This window comes from Cucumis melo, chromosome 4, assembly GCF_025177605.1.
Source record: "Cucumis melo cultivar AY chromosome 4, USDA_Cmelo_AY_1.0, whole genome shotgun sequence".
In the NCBI taxonomy this organism is placed as follows: domain Eukaryota; kingdom Viridiplantae; phylum Streptophyta; class Magnoliopsida; order Cucurbitales; family Cucurbitaceae; genus Cucumis; species Cucumis melo.
The window spans coordinates 31,100,348-31,118,012 of record NC_066860.1 but is presented as its reverse complement, the minus strand read 5'-3'; the positions used below and the strand labels follow the sequence as shown (position 1 = coordinate 31,118,012).

General features: G+C 34.7%; 4 protein-coding genes across 4 annotated transcripts; 2 read left to right on the top strand and 2 right to left on the bottom strand.

Annotated features, from left to right (window-relative positions):
* Positions 1 to 184: 184 nt before the first annotated feature.
* On the bottom strand, positions 185 to 4,437 carry LOC103486787 (uncharacterized). Its single transcript, XM_008444860.3, has 5 exons — positions 3,501 to 4,437; positions 3,216 to 3,300; positions 2,948 to 3,117; positions 2,055 to 2,329; positions 185 to 620 (listed from the first exon to the last, which is right to left on the bottom strand). Exons 1-5 carry the CDS (start codon positions 3,874 to 3,876, stop codon positions 444 to 446), a joined length of 1,083 nt encoding a protein of 360 aa, XP_008443082.2. The 5' UTR covers positions 3,877 to 4,437; the 3' UTR covers positions 185 to 443.
* A 3,310-nt stretch (positions 4,438 to 7,747) lies between these two features.
* Positions 7,748 to 9,767, top strand: LOC103486788 (3,9-dihydroxypterocarpan 6A-monooxygenase). Its single transcript, XM_008444861.3, has 2 exons — positions 7,748 to 8,788; positions 9,049 to 9,767. Exons 1-2 carry the CDS (start codon positions 7,805 to 7,807, stop codon positions 9,673 to 9,675), a joined length of 1,611 nt encoding a protein of 536 aa, XP_008443083.2. The 5' UTR covers positions 7,748 to 7,804; the 3' UTR covers positions 9,676 to 9,767.
* Positions 9,768 to 11,328: 1,561 nt separating this feature from the next.
* LOC103486789 (3,9-dihydroxypterocarpan 6A-monooxygenase) lies at positions 11,329 to 13,748 on the top strand. Its single transcript, XM_008444862.3, has 3 exons — positions 11,329 to 11,897; positions 12,448 to 12,820; positions 13,027 to 13,748. Exons 1-3 carry the CDS (start codon positions 11,359 to 11,361, stop codon positions 13,642 to 13,644), a joined length of 1,530 nt encoding a protein of 509 aa, XP_008443084.2. The 5' UTR covers positions 11,329 to 11,358; the 3' UTR covers positions 13,645 to 13,748.
* An 881-nt stretch (positions 13,749 to 14,629) lies between these two features.
* Positions 14,630 to 17,396, bottom strand: LOC103486790 (transcription factor bHLH130). Its single transcript, XM_051084034.1, has 7 exons — positions 16,890 to 17,396; positions 16,349 to 16,812; positions 15,736 to 16,052; positions 15,464 to 15,634; positions 15,284 to 15,349; positions 15,134 to 15,202; positions 14,630 to 15,020 (listed from the first exon to the last, which is right to left on the bottom strand). Exons 2-7 carry the CDS (start codon positions 16,761 to 16,763, stop codon positions 14,949 to 14,951), a joined length of 1,110 nt encoding a protein of 369 aa, XP_050939991.1. The 5' UTR covers positions 16,764 to 16,812; positions 16,890 to 17,396; the 3' UTR covers positions 14,630 to 14,948.
* Between the last annotated feature and the right edge of the window lie 269 nt (positions 17,397 to 17,665).

The window sequence follows — 17,665 nt, the reverse complement described above, 5'->3', positions numbered from 1 at the left end:
AAAAATAGACCTAATTTTCAAAAACAAATGATTAAAATCCAAAAAAATAGTTTTTAAAACTTGTTTTTGTTTATAGGCTAAAGGTTTAGTTGAAAAGGATACAAAACAGTGTAAAAATGGAAAGAAAATAAACTGAATTCATAAACCAAAAATAAAAAATGAAATAGTTAGGGAGAGGAGCCAATAAAAAATGGTACTTGTATAAGCAATATCACCACTGTTGTATAAATCACTGTGGAAGTTTCATACTTTGGCCCTAAATGGAGTTGTCTAATGGCAAAAGTACAATTTACCAAATTACTTTCACAAGTTGGATCATACAAATGGTGAGGAACAAGAAGAATATCCACAGAAGAAAAAAACAATAAGGGGGTGAAAAAATAAATAAATAAATAAATAAATAAATAAGTTCCTCCTTTACATGTTTGGTGAAAAGCTTATGGTCATAATGGCGACTCTCTCCATTCGAGTCTGTCGAGGCCATCAACAATTGCTCGTCGAAACTCATCATTGTGTAGAATGAAGGAAGATACATGTCCACCAGTCACCCATCTTACTTCTGAACCAGGCCAAGCTTTCTGGAGCTCGAGCACGGAGTGTTTTGGGATGTAGCCATCGTCCTGAAACCCAAAAGTAGTTGACTACGCTTTAATGAGAACAACAACATAGAAACAAACAGACCGTGTAGAAAAGCAACACTATGGCATGCTTCAAGAATACATCTCCTCCCAGCGCTACATCACAACTAGTTTAAGACATTGACTGTTTCATAAAAGGCAGACCACAAAAGTTTTCGAAAGAGAGTACTACAATTATTATCCATCAATGAGAAACAAAATTTACGAGAAGCATTAGCCTACATGAACTTGTTGAAATGCACTAAACTCAAGACCCCATTTCAAATCCAGTCTACAGACGTAACGCCCTGTTATTCCTCCCTACCCAAATCTACTATAAGAAAGACACGACCGCAGCCTATAAAATAAACCACCGTTGTTTTTTGTACGGGAGGGTGCAGATCGGACGATGTCTTTCCTTTTTTTTTTTCACAATTCTGTGTGCTTTAGGATTATTCCCCAGGAAACCAAAGGAGACCTCACAACCCATCAACCAAGGCCATCTACAAAGCTTCAAAGGATTGAAGATAAGACTGACCATGTCATCCTTCTCCTAAAGTCAGCTCAAAGAAGCCATAGAAATCCTATAAATTAATAAATGGCGCCAAATCCCTTTCTGAACAAGATAAATACTTCCCCAACATAGAACTCAAGGACGCAGTTGTACAACCTATAGATCAAGGTCATGAATATACTTTCCTAGCTTGAAATCCTCGATAAAGAGAAAAAAAGATAGAAGGTCCCTCAACCAAACTCCTTTATAAGCAAAAATAATACACGATAGAGAACCAAGTTCAAGCTCTTCCCCATCCAAATCTTCAGGAAAATCTTTTAGAGTGAAAATAAAGAGATTACATTGGCCAGATCAGTAAAATATTCTTACATGAATTTCAGAATTGAAGGTCAATGTTCTCAGAAAGAAATGTTTTCAAAAAGAATTAGAAGAGGAAGACAATGAAGTGTGTAATACTCTTGACCTCCCCTCACAACGCTCCTATCCTAAAAAATCATCCTATAGCTTCAATCAAAGAGCTCCAAGGAGAAGACAAAGCCTGGCTTTCCAGAGGGACATCTCTCCACCAACTAAAACGAGGATTCAAGAAACTACTAACTAGGTCCGAAAATAATGTCCCATTGAAAGAGGTTACAACCCGATGAAAATTGGCACTACCTATAAAATCACTTGTAACAGAATAATACCATAAATTGCAGGAGATCTTTGTAACAACTAGTAGCATTTACACAATAATACAGAAAATTGAAAGAATTTTGAACAGTTAATATTATGAACTAGGCTGGAGTAACCTGAGCTAAAATATATGTAATGGTAGGACTTCATACCGGCACATGATACTAGAAACGGACGTAAATGAACACTAGATAATTTTGTTTATTATTTAAAACAGATAATGAAGTAGAGCAGAATCATGAACTTACAGTGGCAGCAACAAGAATTACAGCACTGGGATTTTTTGGGATTGGAAAGCGTGTAACATCTGTGAGAGACAGTACATTCCGCATCCGTTCCCTAACCTCCTCAAGAGTCATGGTAGACTGCTGCAAGGCAAGGTCCTTTCGTAATGCTTCCCAAGCAGTTCCATGCTTTAAAATTCCCTCACAGAATGCCACAACAGCAGAATGTGGAGAAAGGAAAGGAAGGGTTGCAATTGGTGTAGGGTATAGAGATCCAACCATGGCAGCATGTACTCCTCCTAAAATTCATAAATGGGTCTAACTTAGAAATTTAATATGAATCTCTGTTGAGGGTGAGGAAGAAGTAAACGATGCTTAACAACTTCATTTGTTACTAAAATGACTGCTTATAAGTTTTATGAAATCGTGTGTCACATTAAAACATTAAAGTGGGCTATCAAACAAATTTGATCCTAAAGTAAGAACTTAAATCCTAAACTTTAGTACGTAATCATTCGGTCCATGTGGCTTAAAGGTTTGTATTGATTGAGTCCTCGAAATTCAGTATGAAACAATTTAGCATATATAGTTTAAACATGCAACAATTTTGTCCTTACCAATCTAGTTATATTACAGTACAGTTTCTAGTAGATTCAAATAATTACCAATGAACTAAACGTTTTTTTTTTTTTTAATATAATTATAGGTATAAAATCATTACATACTAAAGTGGAGGCCTAAATTGATACTTCAACTAAATTACAAGACCAAACTTCCTTTTCTACTACTGATGGTGCAAATAGTTTAATATTGCAAAATAAATTTGTATTGTTCACTTAAATGTTCAGGAAAAGTTAAACTACTGAAGCTTAGAACAAGTAGCTTCATAATCAAAAGGTATGAAGAATGAGGCATACCCATGCTAAGCCCACAAACACCCATCTTTCCGAACCCTGCCTCAGAGTCTAGCCAATGTAAAAGACTGCGAGCCTCTTCAATGGTTGCTCTTCCCAACAAAAGCAAGTCACTAACACATAAGAGTTTGGCACCATGTTGCAGCATGGGTCGTCTCTGACCATAGAAAGGACTGTAATCGAATATTTCACATAAAGATAATGACTTACAAGCTTTGAATAACACCATTAGAGACTTCGGTTACATTTAACAGGGCAGGTTAAAGCATACCTCTCGAGCACCATGGTTGCAATGTTATCCTTCAACAACGGCCCACCAAGACGTAATCTTCTTTCAAATGAATGGTCTCCAGTCCCTACAAAACCATTATGCAGAGTTATCATCTGACCTTCACAATGAACCATAGCAAATTTTGAAGTGACCCAAACACAGAGTAAAGAAAGGTGTCTATAAAAAGGAGATCCATGTTCAATGAAAAACAAACATTAGCAGTAAATAACATAACAATTCACAATATAAGTTTAAATTTCTGTGGGGAAATGTAAAAGGCGATACCTGCCAAATGAACCACGCAAGACATCTTGTGGGTTGGCACAGATTTAGGCATGAGAAATGCAACCCTTGCATTATGACTCTCAGGAGGCAAAGCAGCAAGGAGCTGCTCATCACAAGGGGTCCTAAAAAACCCTTCTCTCAAACGAGCAGTTTCATTCTCCCAAACCGTTCTCCAAATGGGTTTGATCAAACTAGGAGGCCAAGCCTGGCCTGCCATGTCTGGGAACAACTGTTTAATCATCTTCTCAAGCAAATCAAGCTTCGAACCACCCCATCCCCTCGAAAAAAACGGTGGGCTGATTTTGGTTCTGTGCACAAATGCACCATAAACATGGTCCAACACATAATGAAGCATTCCAAGATTAATCGTAACCATTTTTAGAAAACCCCACCAAATTATTTATTAACAAACCACAACTACCCAGAAAGCTATATCGTCTCAATTCACTAATCAATCAATAAAAACCCATGTCCAGTATACCCAATTCCTACCAGAAATTCGGAAGCTGAAGAAGCTCAATCGGATAAGTTACGCAAGATCCGTCAAAACAAATTCAAAGAAGAATATCAAAAGATTCCCTTATGATCACGATTTGGGTAAATAAAAAAAACGCCCCGCGATTAGATCTGGAGGTCTGATCTTCGGATAAGAATGGAATGAACTTACCAGCTCAGCTCGTAAAAGAAAGAGATGAAGCAGGAGAATGGGGGCGTGATTTTATAGATCGAAAGCCATAGATTGAAGCAGAAAAGGGCGGAAGGATCGAAGGGAAGTAACATAGGAACAGAAAACAGTGGGCGATTGATGAAAAAGCAAAGAGGAATTAGGAATTGGGAATTGGGTCCCTTAATAGTCTTCTTTCCTTTATCCAAAGATTCGAACTTTATTTACCTATCGCCGCTTCCCCGGTTTTCCTGCCCAGCAGTTCAATTTTTGGAAATTCGAATCAAAAAAGATATATATATATATATATATATATATAAAAGTGTAAATAAAATCAAGAAGATTTTTGAATTTTTTCGAAATAAGTAAATCTTATTCGTATATCTCACTCTAATGATACAAATACAAAGTTGAAAATATTCATCAAGTTAAAAATTATGATTTAGATGATTGAAGGAGATGCACTAAGATATTAATTTATTTAGTTGATGAAATGTTTGAATGAATTAATATTTGATTTTGATTTTGTATTTCATTTGCCTTGGCTAATTATCCAAAAATTGTATTCTTATTTCGATTATTTTTTTCAATCATAGTCTTTGATGTCAATCAATCGATATTTTTGTGGTTATTTTTTATTGAAAGATTATATTGTGGTTTAATTGTCAATATTTCTTATTTTATCAATTCAAATTTAAATCTGTATGCAATATGAGACATTGGAGTATTGTATGACAAAGTAGTGAAGCACATTTATTTATTCACACTCTTCTAAATAACTTGCAACTATGTGGAATTTGATTGTATACTTCTCCATCTCTTTGAGTAGAGTAGATAAAATAAAATCTTAACATCCTACCTAACAACAAAATTAACAAATAATATAACAAATTACATTAATATCCTCTTCAAGCTCAAGCTGGTAGAATAAAGACAGGATTGAGTTTGATATCAGTTGGTTGTGCAACAATAGATATGGATTTAAAGACGGAGGGTGGAACCTTGGAGATGGTGGCAGATAAAATAACATTAATTCTCAATGTTTATTCATTCATGAAAAATATTATTGTGAGCAACCTGAATAGCATTAAGAGTCTCCATATCAGCTAAAAGCCATTGCAACCCGACAATCTCAAAAGTGGCATCAGCAAGAGCACAATATTCTTCAGACTTGGTACTGGAATGGAGACAACAATTTGTTTCTTACTAGAGTCACCTAAATAAAAGTACTAACCCTATCATTTGTCAACATGGTCTTCTCTCCGGTATAGCTAGGGAGAACCAATGATGACCATGAGGAGAATTGAAGACCGTGCACTAGTGGTTCTTTAATATAATGTAAGATACAGAAGTGAAATGAATTATGCATGGAGCAGTCATAAACGACAAGCTACTTAAGATTGGATCCTTAAGAGGGATGCCATCAAATGGAGTCAGACGAACATTAGAATCCAACGATGTCGAAAAAGTGATAGAGTTAGTGACGTTCTATCGAATAAAAAGATCAAAAGTATATTTTGCTTATAAGAAGTAGCAACCATTTGAGCGCAAAGAGTATTTTCAAGTCTCAAGAAAGCATAAAAGTTTTAATGCATAAATCAATATTATTATAATTTTTTTTATATGTGTAGGTATCCTTTGAATCAACTTACATGCATCTCAACTAATATCGTATGACAATTGACATGAACTTGCAATATTTTGGTATCAAAGAATCTTGTAAGGATATTAAATTTTAGAATGATGTTTACCCTGGATCAAACTCATGACCCTCTTTAGCTAGCTTTTTTAACCCTTTTATATCTTTTTATTTACGGTTAGATCAACTCATAATGATTTATTGATCGAAAAGTGTACTTACCTTTCATTGGATTAATCTTACCTACTCTTTAGGCATGGAGTAGGATGAAAACCTAACCAAATCGAAAAACACGTCTTGTGTTTTCTCTCTTGAATTGGTTTAGTCCTTTAAACTTTGTACCTAAATTTCTTAAATATTGTATATATTCGTTAAATAACTTTATTCAAACATATTTTAGTATACCTAATTAATGACCTTTTTTTCTTTGTCTTTCCCAAGAGACTGAAACATATTTTCTTCTAATACTTCTCTTTTTTTTTTTTTTTATTTCTAGTTTGTTATTGTATTTCTACTCTTTTAGTGAAAGCTTTAAAGAATATTATTGGTTCAAAATTAATTGACATGACATTCATCCTAAACAAGAGATAGAAAATGAACGAAAAAAAATGAGAGAGACAACTCTCGACGAGGAATAGATAACAGACACCAATTTGTAAAAGGGAAAAAACTACTTATTTTTCAAAATTGGGATGGTAAAGCTCTTTTCTTTTCTTTTCTTTTCTTTTCTTTTCTAAGAGGTTTTTAAGGCATTGAATAAAAATAAAGAAAATATCCAAAAGTGCTGACTATATCAACTCTCTCTATACTGTTACACACATGTCACAGTTGAATAATTTTTTAAACTATGGTCTCTACTATATATCTTAAATATAATATTTTATTACTGAGATATCTACTCTTTTGGTTCATATGCAAATCAAATATTTTCTTTGATAGTGGTCCTCTATGGTTTAAACAAAATTAATTATATATATTAGGACCACACATTGTTATTTTTCAAAACATTTCAATTATGTGACAAAAATTTACATTTATTAACAATTAATTAATTAATTAATTAGGACCTTAATACCAACCTATCGTGTGTTGTTTGACCTAATTGTCTTTTTTTTTTCTTTTTCTAATTATTATAGTATTCATTTCATTTATCTTGATTTTGACCACATACCAAACCCTTTTGTCCACAAATAATGTGTTCTCTCTCACAACAGATTGTGATTTTATTGGCAAAAAGAAGAATATTAATTTACCCTGCATGTTAAAAGAAAAATCGATATGAATTGGATATAAATTTAAATAAAAAATATATAAAATGGGCCAGAATGAATTCAAACGTGAAACTAGGATCAAAAGAAAGCTCAAATTGGAACTTTAGACCTTGGCTTGGGATGAAAGATGAGGATATGATTCTTCAATTCCACGATCTCTCTTACTAACTTAGGTATTATAAATATTATGAAAAATACTATACCACATTAATGTGTTCGTGTTTTTATTGTTTTTACGATCGTGTCTTTCTTAGATTATAAATTTATTATTGTTCTTATGATCGGTCATGTGATTAGTTGGTTTTGTTTATAATGATTAATTAAAACTAAATCATTTTTTCTTTTTTTTGTGGACATTGACATCTATTGACTTTTGTGTTCTTTTTTTTTTTTTCTATATTGTAATATATCCCAATACTTCTAAAATTGGTGTAAGCAACCCAAGCCATTATTTATTGCTATACCCCTACTGATGAGGTAATAATGTTAAAATGATTTAATCCTCTTAATTTCAACTTAAATAAAACATAATTTAATAACTAAAAATATAACATTTTCAAGATTAAATGAAAATTAGATCCATATTTCTACATATCAAAAAGTTTTTTTTTTTCCTTTTAAATGCTAATATTATTTCTGTTTTTTTAGTTTTGGAAGAAAATTTTAAACCTTTTTATCAATATTATTGAGCTAATATTTTTCCTATATATTTTATATCATTGTGAGCTAAATGTATAGAAACCAAGAAAAGAAAAGACTATCACACAACACCATGAAGGCCATGACCACCATCTTTGACAACATCACCTCTCCCTCACAATTTTGGTCCTTCTGGTTCATCATTGCCCTCCTCCTCCATCTCTTACTCAAAAAGATTCTAACAAAATCTAAACCCTCATCCCCCAACACGACCAAGCCTCCCCCGAGCCCCCCGGCGCTCCCTCTCATTGGTCACCTCCACCTTCTCACCCCTGTTATTGTCACCTCCTTCCAAACCCTAGCTCGCCGTTATGGCCCTCTCATCGAGATTCGACTCGGTGCGTCGAAGTGTGTCATCGTCTCAACCGCAGCAGTTGCCAAAGAGATTCTAAAGACTCACGAACACAATTTCCTCTCCCGACCGGAGTTCGGTGCCTCCGAGTACTTCATTTACCGAGGGTCGAGGTTCGTCATGGCCCAATATGGACCCTATTGGCGATTCATGAAGAAGCTAACCATGACACGACTTCTCTCGCCACCACAGCTAGCGGTCTCCACAGCCATTCGGAGTGATGAGATAGTGAAACTTGTGGAGAGAATAGAAGCAAGTTCAAGGGAAGGGAAGCCCTCAGATATGAGATTGGAGTTTACTACTTTGACAAACAATATTATATCAAGGATGCTTTTGAGTACAAGGTGTTGTGGAGGGAAAGATGAGGCCAAAGAGATTAAGGAATTGGCTTGGAGGATTAATATGTTGGCTGGGAAATTGAGTTTGGGGGATATTTTGGGAGCTCTGAAAGTGTTTGATTTCTCTGGAAATGGAAAGAAGTTTGTGGAAACTTTGAAGAAATTTGATGGGTTGGTAGAGAGGATAATGAAAGAGCATGAAGCTGCCATTGATAGTGGGGATGAAGAAAGAAAAAAAGACTTGTTGGATATCTTGTTGGAGATTTACAACGATCCAAATGCTGACATGAAGATAACCCGAACCGATATCAAGTCCTTCTTGCTTGTGAGTTTTTGTTTATTTATTTATGATTTTGACTTTTTTTTCTCTTCATGGTTTGATAACATTTTTTTGAACCCTTTTCTTTTTAGGAAAAAATTACAAAAAAATTAAATATTTATGAGATAAACTTTACATCATAGAAAAAATGATAATAGATTCCATAAAATTGCAAACATAAACATTTAAATCCTCCACTCCATTGTAAAAAATGTACATGAATATATAATCTCCCTCCCTAATCTCCCTCCCTTTGGTTTTGGCAGGACCTTTTCATGGCAGGCACCGACACAACCGCGACGGCAATGCTGTGGGCAATGGGAGAGCTCCTAAATTGTCCAGAATCACTCCAAAAGCTAAGAAAAGAGATAACATCAGTAGTTGGAAACAAGAAGCCAGTCCAAGAATCCGACCTCCCCAACCTTCCCTATCTCCGAGCAATTGTTAACGAAACGCTCCGTCTCCACCCGTCAGCGCCGATCATCATCAGGGAATGTTTAGATGACTGCAACATCAACGACTCACTAATCAAAGCCAAAACTCGGGTCTTGATCAATGCATACGCGGTCATGAGAGACCCCGAGTCGTGGTCGGAACCCGACAAGTTCTTGCCTGAGAGGTTTTTGGAAGGCTCCCATGAGAATATTGGCAGCCACCGAATGGAGATGAAAGGACAAAATTTCAGGTACATTCCGTTTGGGAGTGGGAAGAGAGGTTGCCCTGGATCTTCCCTTGCTTTGTTGGTTTTTCCACGTGCAATTGCCACTATGGTGCAACGGTTTGATTGGAAGATCGGTGGGGATAACGGCGGCAACGTTGATTTGACTCTGGGGTCGGGATTTGCTGCAGAGATGGCAACACCGCTCATCTGCTATGCAAATCCTATTTTGTGATTATTATGAAATCTCATTTTCATGTTGATTTTTAATTTTTAATTTTAAAATGCATAAATATATTAAATAAAAGATAAAAACATTTAGAAATATACTTTGGGTTATAAATTCAATTTGATTTTCTAAAAAGGTATATTAAGTACTCAATAATGTATTATGAATCATTTAACATTGCCAAAATCATAATTACTATAATTCTTTTTAACATTAATTCTATTATAATTAAATCGATAATAATAATTTATTATCAACTAAATATTAATAATTGACTATCACCCTAAATTTATATTTATACATATACACTACCAAGTTACACTTTAAAACTTAAACTTCAATTTTTTGAATCTCCTGTCAAACTCATATTTTAAAACACCAAATATATTGCTATTATATTATATTATGTGCATGCATCATATAAGACAAAAGACAAAATGTATATGCATATAATAAAAAGAGCGGCAAAATATTTACACTATTATTTCTAAAACAAAAAAAAGACTACCGACCCACAATTGAAAAATACTAAAAATATCTGGTCAACAACATTATACGATTGTTTAGATTTTGCTATAAAATCCTTGAACAACTAAATAACAGTTTGACAAAAAAAGCAAAAGAAGAGAAAAAAGACAATCAAAAGAAAAAATGACACTAGAAATAGATAAGAAAGACATAAAAATGAATGATAAACCTGATATATTTTATAAAAAATAGTTTGATAGACTTTTCATTTTAAATATTTTGACGGTTTGTTATATTTAAAAAAAAATTCAAAAATAAATATAGTAGGGTAGAAAATTAATAGAAATGTTTAATTAAGGTATCATCTAATAAAAAAGAATGATGTATTAAAAATGTAATTTGGTATATATGTATATATAATAAAGGTCATTTTCTAAAATTTAATTAATGTCGTACAATAATTGGGTTTACCTAATAAACTGCAAGCCATTGGGTTGCATTAAGACAATAATCAAGAGCTAATTAATACAATATAGGATTATCAAAATACATCATTAAAATTGTCGGGTCATTAATGATTAATCATTTGAAATTTTTTGTATTGTTCTTTTTCTTTGTTTGTATGCTCAAATTTCCTTTAAAAGTTGGTGAAATTTCAAAATATTGGCTAAATCAAATATTATTCATAACAATGCAATATAAATAGTTTATGCTTATTGTCATATATTTAACTGCTCTATAATTATTTATTCGAATAATATTATGTATAACTCAATAATTGGAGGGACCATAGTTTTAAAAACAAAATTATGGAAGGACCACAATATTAAATATATCATTAAAATCAAATATTGGCCTAAGTTTTATATTTGTTTATTTATATTTTTGGTTTATGACTTTTATATATTTGTAGAGTTTGATTCTTAAACATTATATATACCTTTTTTTTAAGAATAAAACTAGAACAATTGAACAAGAGAAATTGATATCAATAATATTGGTAGGATAAGATCTCAATTTTATAGAAATGTTAGAAAAAATATTGAGAAAATGTCAACATCCATAAAAATATTTTTAAAAGATCGTAAAACTGAAGAAAAAAACTATTAAAAACTCTAACTAAACTCCTAACTATTTTTCAAATCAAATGTATATAACAACGAAACCTTTGATTATTTTCAATTTTATCGTTACACATTAATTGTTTGAGCTTCGATCTATATGGCTGATTTTTCAGACTACTTTCTTCTTCTCTCTCTCTTGTTAACCTCCTTCCTCTTTGTTCGAGTTCTCTTCACTCGAACCCACCCCGACAAGCTTCGTCGTCCGCCGAGCCCACTATCCTTGCCGGTGATTGGCCACCTCCACCTCCTTGGTCAAATCCCTCACCAAGCTCTTTACAAATTGTCATGTCAATATGGACCATTAATACATCTCTTTTTTGGCTCTAAGCCTTGTGTTATTGTCTCTGATTCAGAAATGGCTAAACAATTCCTCAAAACTAATGAATCCTCCTTTTTGAACCGACCCATTAGACTCAACATAAACTATCTCACTTACGGCTCTAAGGACTTCACTTTTGCACCCTATGGACCCTATTGGAAGTTCTTGAAAAAGTTGTGCATGACGGAGCTTCTTAGTAGTCGGACTCTCGATCTTTTCCATCCGATAAGGGATGAGGAAATGAGATTGTTTGTGCAAAGGATTCATGAACAAGCTATCGTAGGAGGGACGGTTGATGTTGGAGCTGAGCTTTCAAGGTTTGTTAAATCATTTCTCATATGCACCCCAAGTTTTTAGCCTTAGATAATGGTATATGTTAAGAAAATCAACAATAAAAGGTATCTCGAATGTAAACAATAATAGAGAATCGATATAGAAATTAAACTTGCATGATTATCTAACCTTGTGTAGCTATATGCTTAGTAGTTATGTAAAAAAAAATATTATATTACAAACCTAGATGCAATCTAGAGTTAGAGAATTTATATATAACTCACTGCTCTAAGTCTTAAAACGAGATTCCTATACCTAAAGGTTTAAAGCGTCAAAGTAATATGTTCAAGACATTTCAACATTTTATAATTTATTTGTACTTGTAGATACACACATACATAATCCAATAGAAAAGTCACATGATATTAGTATTATTCACGAGGGAGTTATGTATTACAATAGGTTGATATAAAGTTTGAAAGCCAACGTTCTAATACTATTTTAAATCAACGAATATTTCTTCTAGAAATGATAAGTATCTTAATATTTCAACTCAAAAATTTAAACCAATTAATTATTCATGTAATGACAAAGGTTGATGAACAACATAATATCGAGAATGGTGTTGAGGAAAAGATGTACGGAGAAGGACAATGGATCAGAAGAGGTCGGGAAGCTGGTGGGGGAGATGTGCGAGCTCGCCGGAGCACTGAACGTGGCTGATATGATTTGGTTTTGCAAGAGATTGGATCTCCAAGGATTTGGAAGAAGGGTAAGAAATGTGAGAAAGAGGTATGATATAATGATGGAGAAGATAATAAATGAGCATGAAGAAGAGAGGAAGAGAAAAAAGGAGGATGGTGAAGATGATGGAGTTAAGGATTTGCTTGATATTTTACTTGACATTTATGAAGATCAAAGCTCAGAAATCAAACTCACAAGAGACAATATTAAGGCTTTTGTTATGGTAAGTTTATTTATTTAGTTATTCTCTTTATGGTTTTAAATAAAATTTGAGACTTTGATATATGCTTAATTAATTATCTTAATCTATGTCACACTAATATTGATTAATAGCATATTAATCACTTACCTATATCTACCCTAACCACTCCACTAATAAATTAATTAAATGTCTAATTACTAATTTTGCTTTACGTTCATCGCCTTCAGAACATATTCGGCGCCGGAACTGAAACATCAGCGGCGGCCACAGAGTGGGCATTAGCAGAGCTAATCAACAACCCATCCGCCATGGCCAAAGCAACTCAAGAACTCCACTCCGTCACAGGAAATAATACCCGCCTCCTTCTCGAATCCGATCTCTCCAAACTCCCCTATCTCCAAGCCGTCGTCAAAGAAACCCTCCGCCTCCACCCAACCGCGCCGCTCATCGTCCGGGAGGCCACCGAGCCATGCGACGTTGCCGGCTACCACATTCCAGCCAAGACCCGCCTGCTTGTCAACGTTTGGGGCATAGCCCGCGATCCGGCCCGTTGGCTTGAACCGACCCAGTTCGACCCCGAACGGTTCTTGAACCGCCCGTCCGGTTCTGACCAACAGAGCTTTGATCTTATGCCATTTGGGAGTGGGCGCCGGAGCTGCCCTGGCGCCGCCCTGGCCCTGGTTGCGATGCCGATGGTTCTCGGGAGGTTGATTCAGTGCTTTGAGTGGAGGGTTGATGGCGGCGACAGCGTTGATATGGAAGAAGGGCCTGGAATTTCTCTTCGACGAGCTCGTCCTTTGATTCTAATCCCTGTGCCTAAGCTTCATCTTTTCCCTTCCATATAAAGTTTAAGTTGTTGACGCGGACGAATATATATAATAAGCATGAAATTCTATCTTCAGCTGATAATAATCCATGACAATGTGTAATCATAACATTAATTTCTGTTCTCGATCTCTTCTTATAAAAAGTAGAAGAAAACCATATCATAACGATTTTAAATGTGAAGAAGTGTGATTTTAAAAACAATGTGAAGAATTGAACGTATGTGTTAAATGTAATTTTAGTAGATCCTCAATCACATTATATTTTATCGAACAAGAAACAATTGGTAAGACTTTTTACATAATCACGTTTAACCCTCTCTAAAGTCAACCTCGCACCCTAAATCTCTCACCATCCTGTTAGACTAGAAAAGTCTTGAAAAAACACCTTTTTGTCCCTTGAGTTTCATTAATTGATGGATGTAGTTCAACCATACAACCACAGAACTATACCACAATCAAATTTAAAATATTTCTCATATATATATATATATATATATATAAAAGAATTCCATAAAGCCTCAAAAGAATCTTGTGACAAGGTGGAACCTTTGTATCCAACCATCACTCCAAGTCATCCATGATAAAATATTCAACCAACCACCATAGTTAAAGGTTTCATATGATCATTTTCCAACCACACAAATAAAATTTAAAATTATCATCTAACACAAGATATACATTGAACTCTTTCCTATAGAAAAAAGGTTTATAAAGAGCATAGACAAAGTAAAAAAAAAAATTGTAGGATAACAAATGGGAAGAAAAATAAACTTTAATTTTATAAAACTAAAAACGAAATATTTAGCTTTGAGAAAAGAAAAAAATAAAAAAGACATAGGAAGGGCTAATGGAAGGTCCCTTAGTCCAATCAGACAAAAGGTCGAGAAACACATCAATGATTGTTGTAGCAATAAAACCACCAATGAACACTTTGAAAAGGGTAGGTCAACTCCAATCAAATCCAACAACAAATAAATGTTCTTTCCTTATTTGGGGATTTAAGTTCAAAATAACTATAACCATTAACCTTATACTTTTTTATTAAATTTTAAAAAAAAATCCATTTCACTTTACGACAAACATATTTCATTGATTATTCCAAACATATTTCCATTTCTCCCTCTTTTTCTTTTTACTTTCTTTTCCTATGCAACCTTTTTTAAAAACTTTGCTCTTGTTTTCAACTTCAAAAGTTATTCCTGACAAAACACATATTTATATGTATAACCATAACAATAAGAAAAACAACACTACTTCCTTCTTCCTATGATCTTATCTTGTTCTTCTCTATCATCTTATTGTTTCCGTACAGAAGCTTTTCGTCACATTATTTGATTCGACAACGGCTTCTGCATATTCACACACACGCAATTTGCTCGGTTGTCGCTTAACGTCTGCCAAAAAACAAAAAGAAAGTGCATATTATAGCTCTTGTAAAACTTGTTTGATTTTAGAGAAAATACATGTAGCTAGCTAATTCGGAATCTGAGAATCGGTTTCATCGTACCTTGAACTGTTTCTGAAGCTCTTTGATGTAGTCAACCGCTAAGTCCAACATGTCTGCCGTGTTTGTTTGCTGTAAGAAGATGAACAAAAATGAGCTTTGAGGTGAGGTTTTGTATGTGAAAGGGAAGTCTGTGTTTGTATGTAAACATACCTTGTCCATATTTGGTACAAGATCTTGTAGCTTCCTCATACGTTCGCTAATCCGAGTTCGTCGCACCTATATAGATGAGTCAATTGATTCTATATATTAGTTACTTGCAGAGTAGTTCAAAGATTTTCTAGCTGATGAATAATATGTGAAAGTCGATATAGCTCAGATGACTTCTCTCACCCTTTCTGCAATGCTACGTGGATGAGTTGCACAGCCTCGTTTTGCTCTAATTCTGCAAGGAACAGCGTCTTGGAGCTGTAACAACTTCTCAATGGAAGCAACATCGGATACGTTCTTGGGCAAGCTCAAATGGTGCGATAGCAAATGAACTCGGTTCCCGATCTCACCATTCTAATTAACACCGAACTCCCTCAATGTTAACAACATATACAGAAAGGAAAGAAAACATACAACATGCTGATGATCATCTCAGCTAATCAATTGATTCATACCTGATGACTACTGGAAAACTTCTTATTGCTATCCGGATCACGCTTTACGCCAGGAAAAGTTTCCGAGAATTGAGACGATTCGTTCCAAGAAGCAAAGGGGAACCCGGATGGAGTGAAGTACTGAGTCTCTCCATTATTGCTATTTGAAAGCTTTTCATTCCCAACTACTTGTTCAGAGATCTGAGGAAACATCCCCAAAGAAGAGGGAAGTAAAGACGAGAAGCTAATTTGAGAGTTCAATCTGTTAGATGATGGACTAACAACTTCCCCTCCATTGTTATTACCACTCAGCCTACTGAAACTTCCCCCACCATAGCCTACAATTACACTCAAACTCATTAGAATATAACCATAAAATGCCTTTTTCTACAAAGAACATAACTCAACAAACAAGTCAGAGAGATATGAACATCAAATCACATCAACAAGAAGTAATTAAAGAAAAATTCTAAATTCCAAATCCGTTTATTGGATCAGTTCGTGTATCAGATTAAACATGAAATGGGATGTAAAATTCATAGGATACGTTGACTTATGCCATTAATGCAACTTAGAATTTCTCTAAAGTAATGCAGAAAAAGTAAAACAGAACAAGAGAGGGAGAATCATTCACCATTTTGATTGAATTGAGAGAGAACCCCAGCAGGAGAGCTACTCTGACGAACAAGATTGGAACCCAAAAAACCAAGTGAGCTACACATTGAGGAGGAAGAAGAAGAACAAGAAGAGGAAGAAGAGGAGGAAGAAGAAGAAGAACAGTTAACGGCGGAGCTCAGCCGAGGATAATGCGGCGGCAGACCAGAAGAGTAGTTTCCGGCTACCGGAGATTCCGAATCATTACTATTACAACCGCCACCGCGACTCCCAAATCTAGAAACCAACCGCTCCGATTCAGAGCTCTCGAAAGGATTCAAGCGCTTAGAATCAATCCCATGAGCGAAATCAGCAAACAAAGAACTGGGAGCGGAGCGAAATCGAAGCAACGCCGAATTGGGTTGCTGAAAACTCTGGTGGGTATTCGTACCCATGGATCAAACAGAGCAAAAAAACTCCCCAAAATCACCCTTTTTCAGAACACTGTCAAAAAGGGAGAAGTTCAGAATAGTACAAGCTTTTTCAAAACAAAAAGAAACGCAAAACCCTCTCAATCCCACCTGGGGAAAATCAAGAAAAATCCTCTCTCAATTTGAAGAACCAAGGAAATGGGTCATTTGATCAGCTTAATTTGTAAGCAGAGTGGAGATAAGATCTTATAGAAGAAGCCAGAAGAAGAAAAGGGATTAAAAACCCACAAAGGCAGAAGGATAATGGAAACCAACCCACAAGAGAAATAACTAATCAGAGGCGATGGAAGTGAAAAGAGAGAGTACATGAGAAGGGATTAGAAGAAAGAAGGAAAGAATTCAAGAATCAGAGGGTCAGAGAAGAAGGAAAATGGGAGAAAAAAACGAAAAAGGTGAAGAGGAAAGGAAAGAAAATAAAAGAAATGGAAAATAAGATGGGATTTGTGAATCAATCTTGTTTTGGAAAGAGAGAGAGAGAGAGAGAGAGAGAGATTGTACGGATTCCAGAGAGGGCAAATCGGGGATTCCTCACTAGCGGCCTTTTGGCCTTTACAGAAGACGCCATTGATTTCCTCTGTTTTTTCTTTTTCTTTAATTACATTGCAACGAAATCGAGACAAAGCTTGCTATTTTCGGGTGATATTTTTGGAACAGTCACAGCCATGTTAACTTAGCGGAACCCATTTTCAGTATTATAATAAATAATTAAATAAGTTTTTCTTTTTCTTTTGTAAAAAAAGAAAGAAAGAAAAAAAAAAAACCCATGAAATTCTGTTCTGGAAAGTGGTAGGGACATCGACAAAGATACTCTACTTACGAGAAGCTTTATTTCTTTAATACAATATACAACAAACTCGACGTTTTAA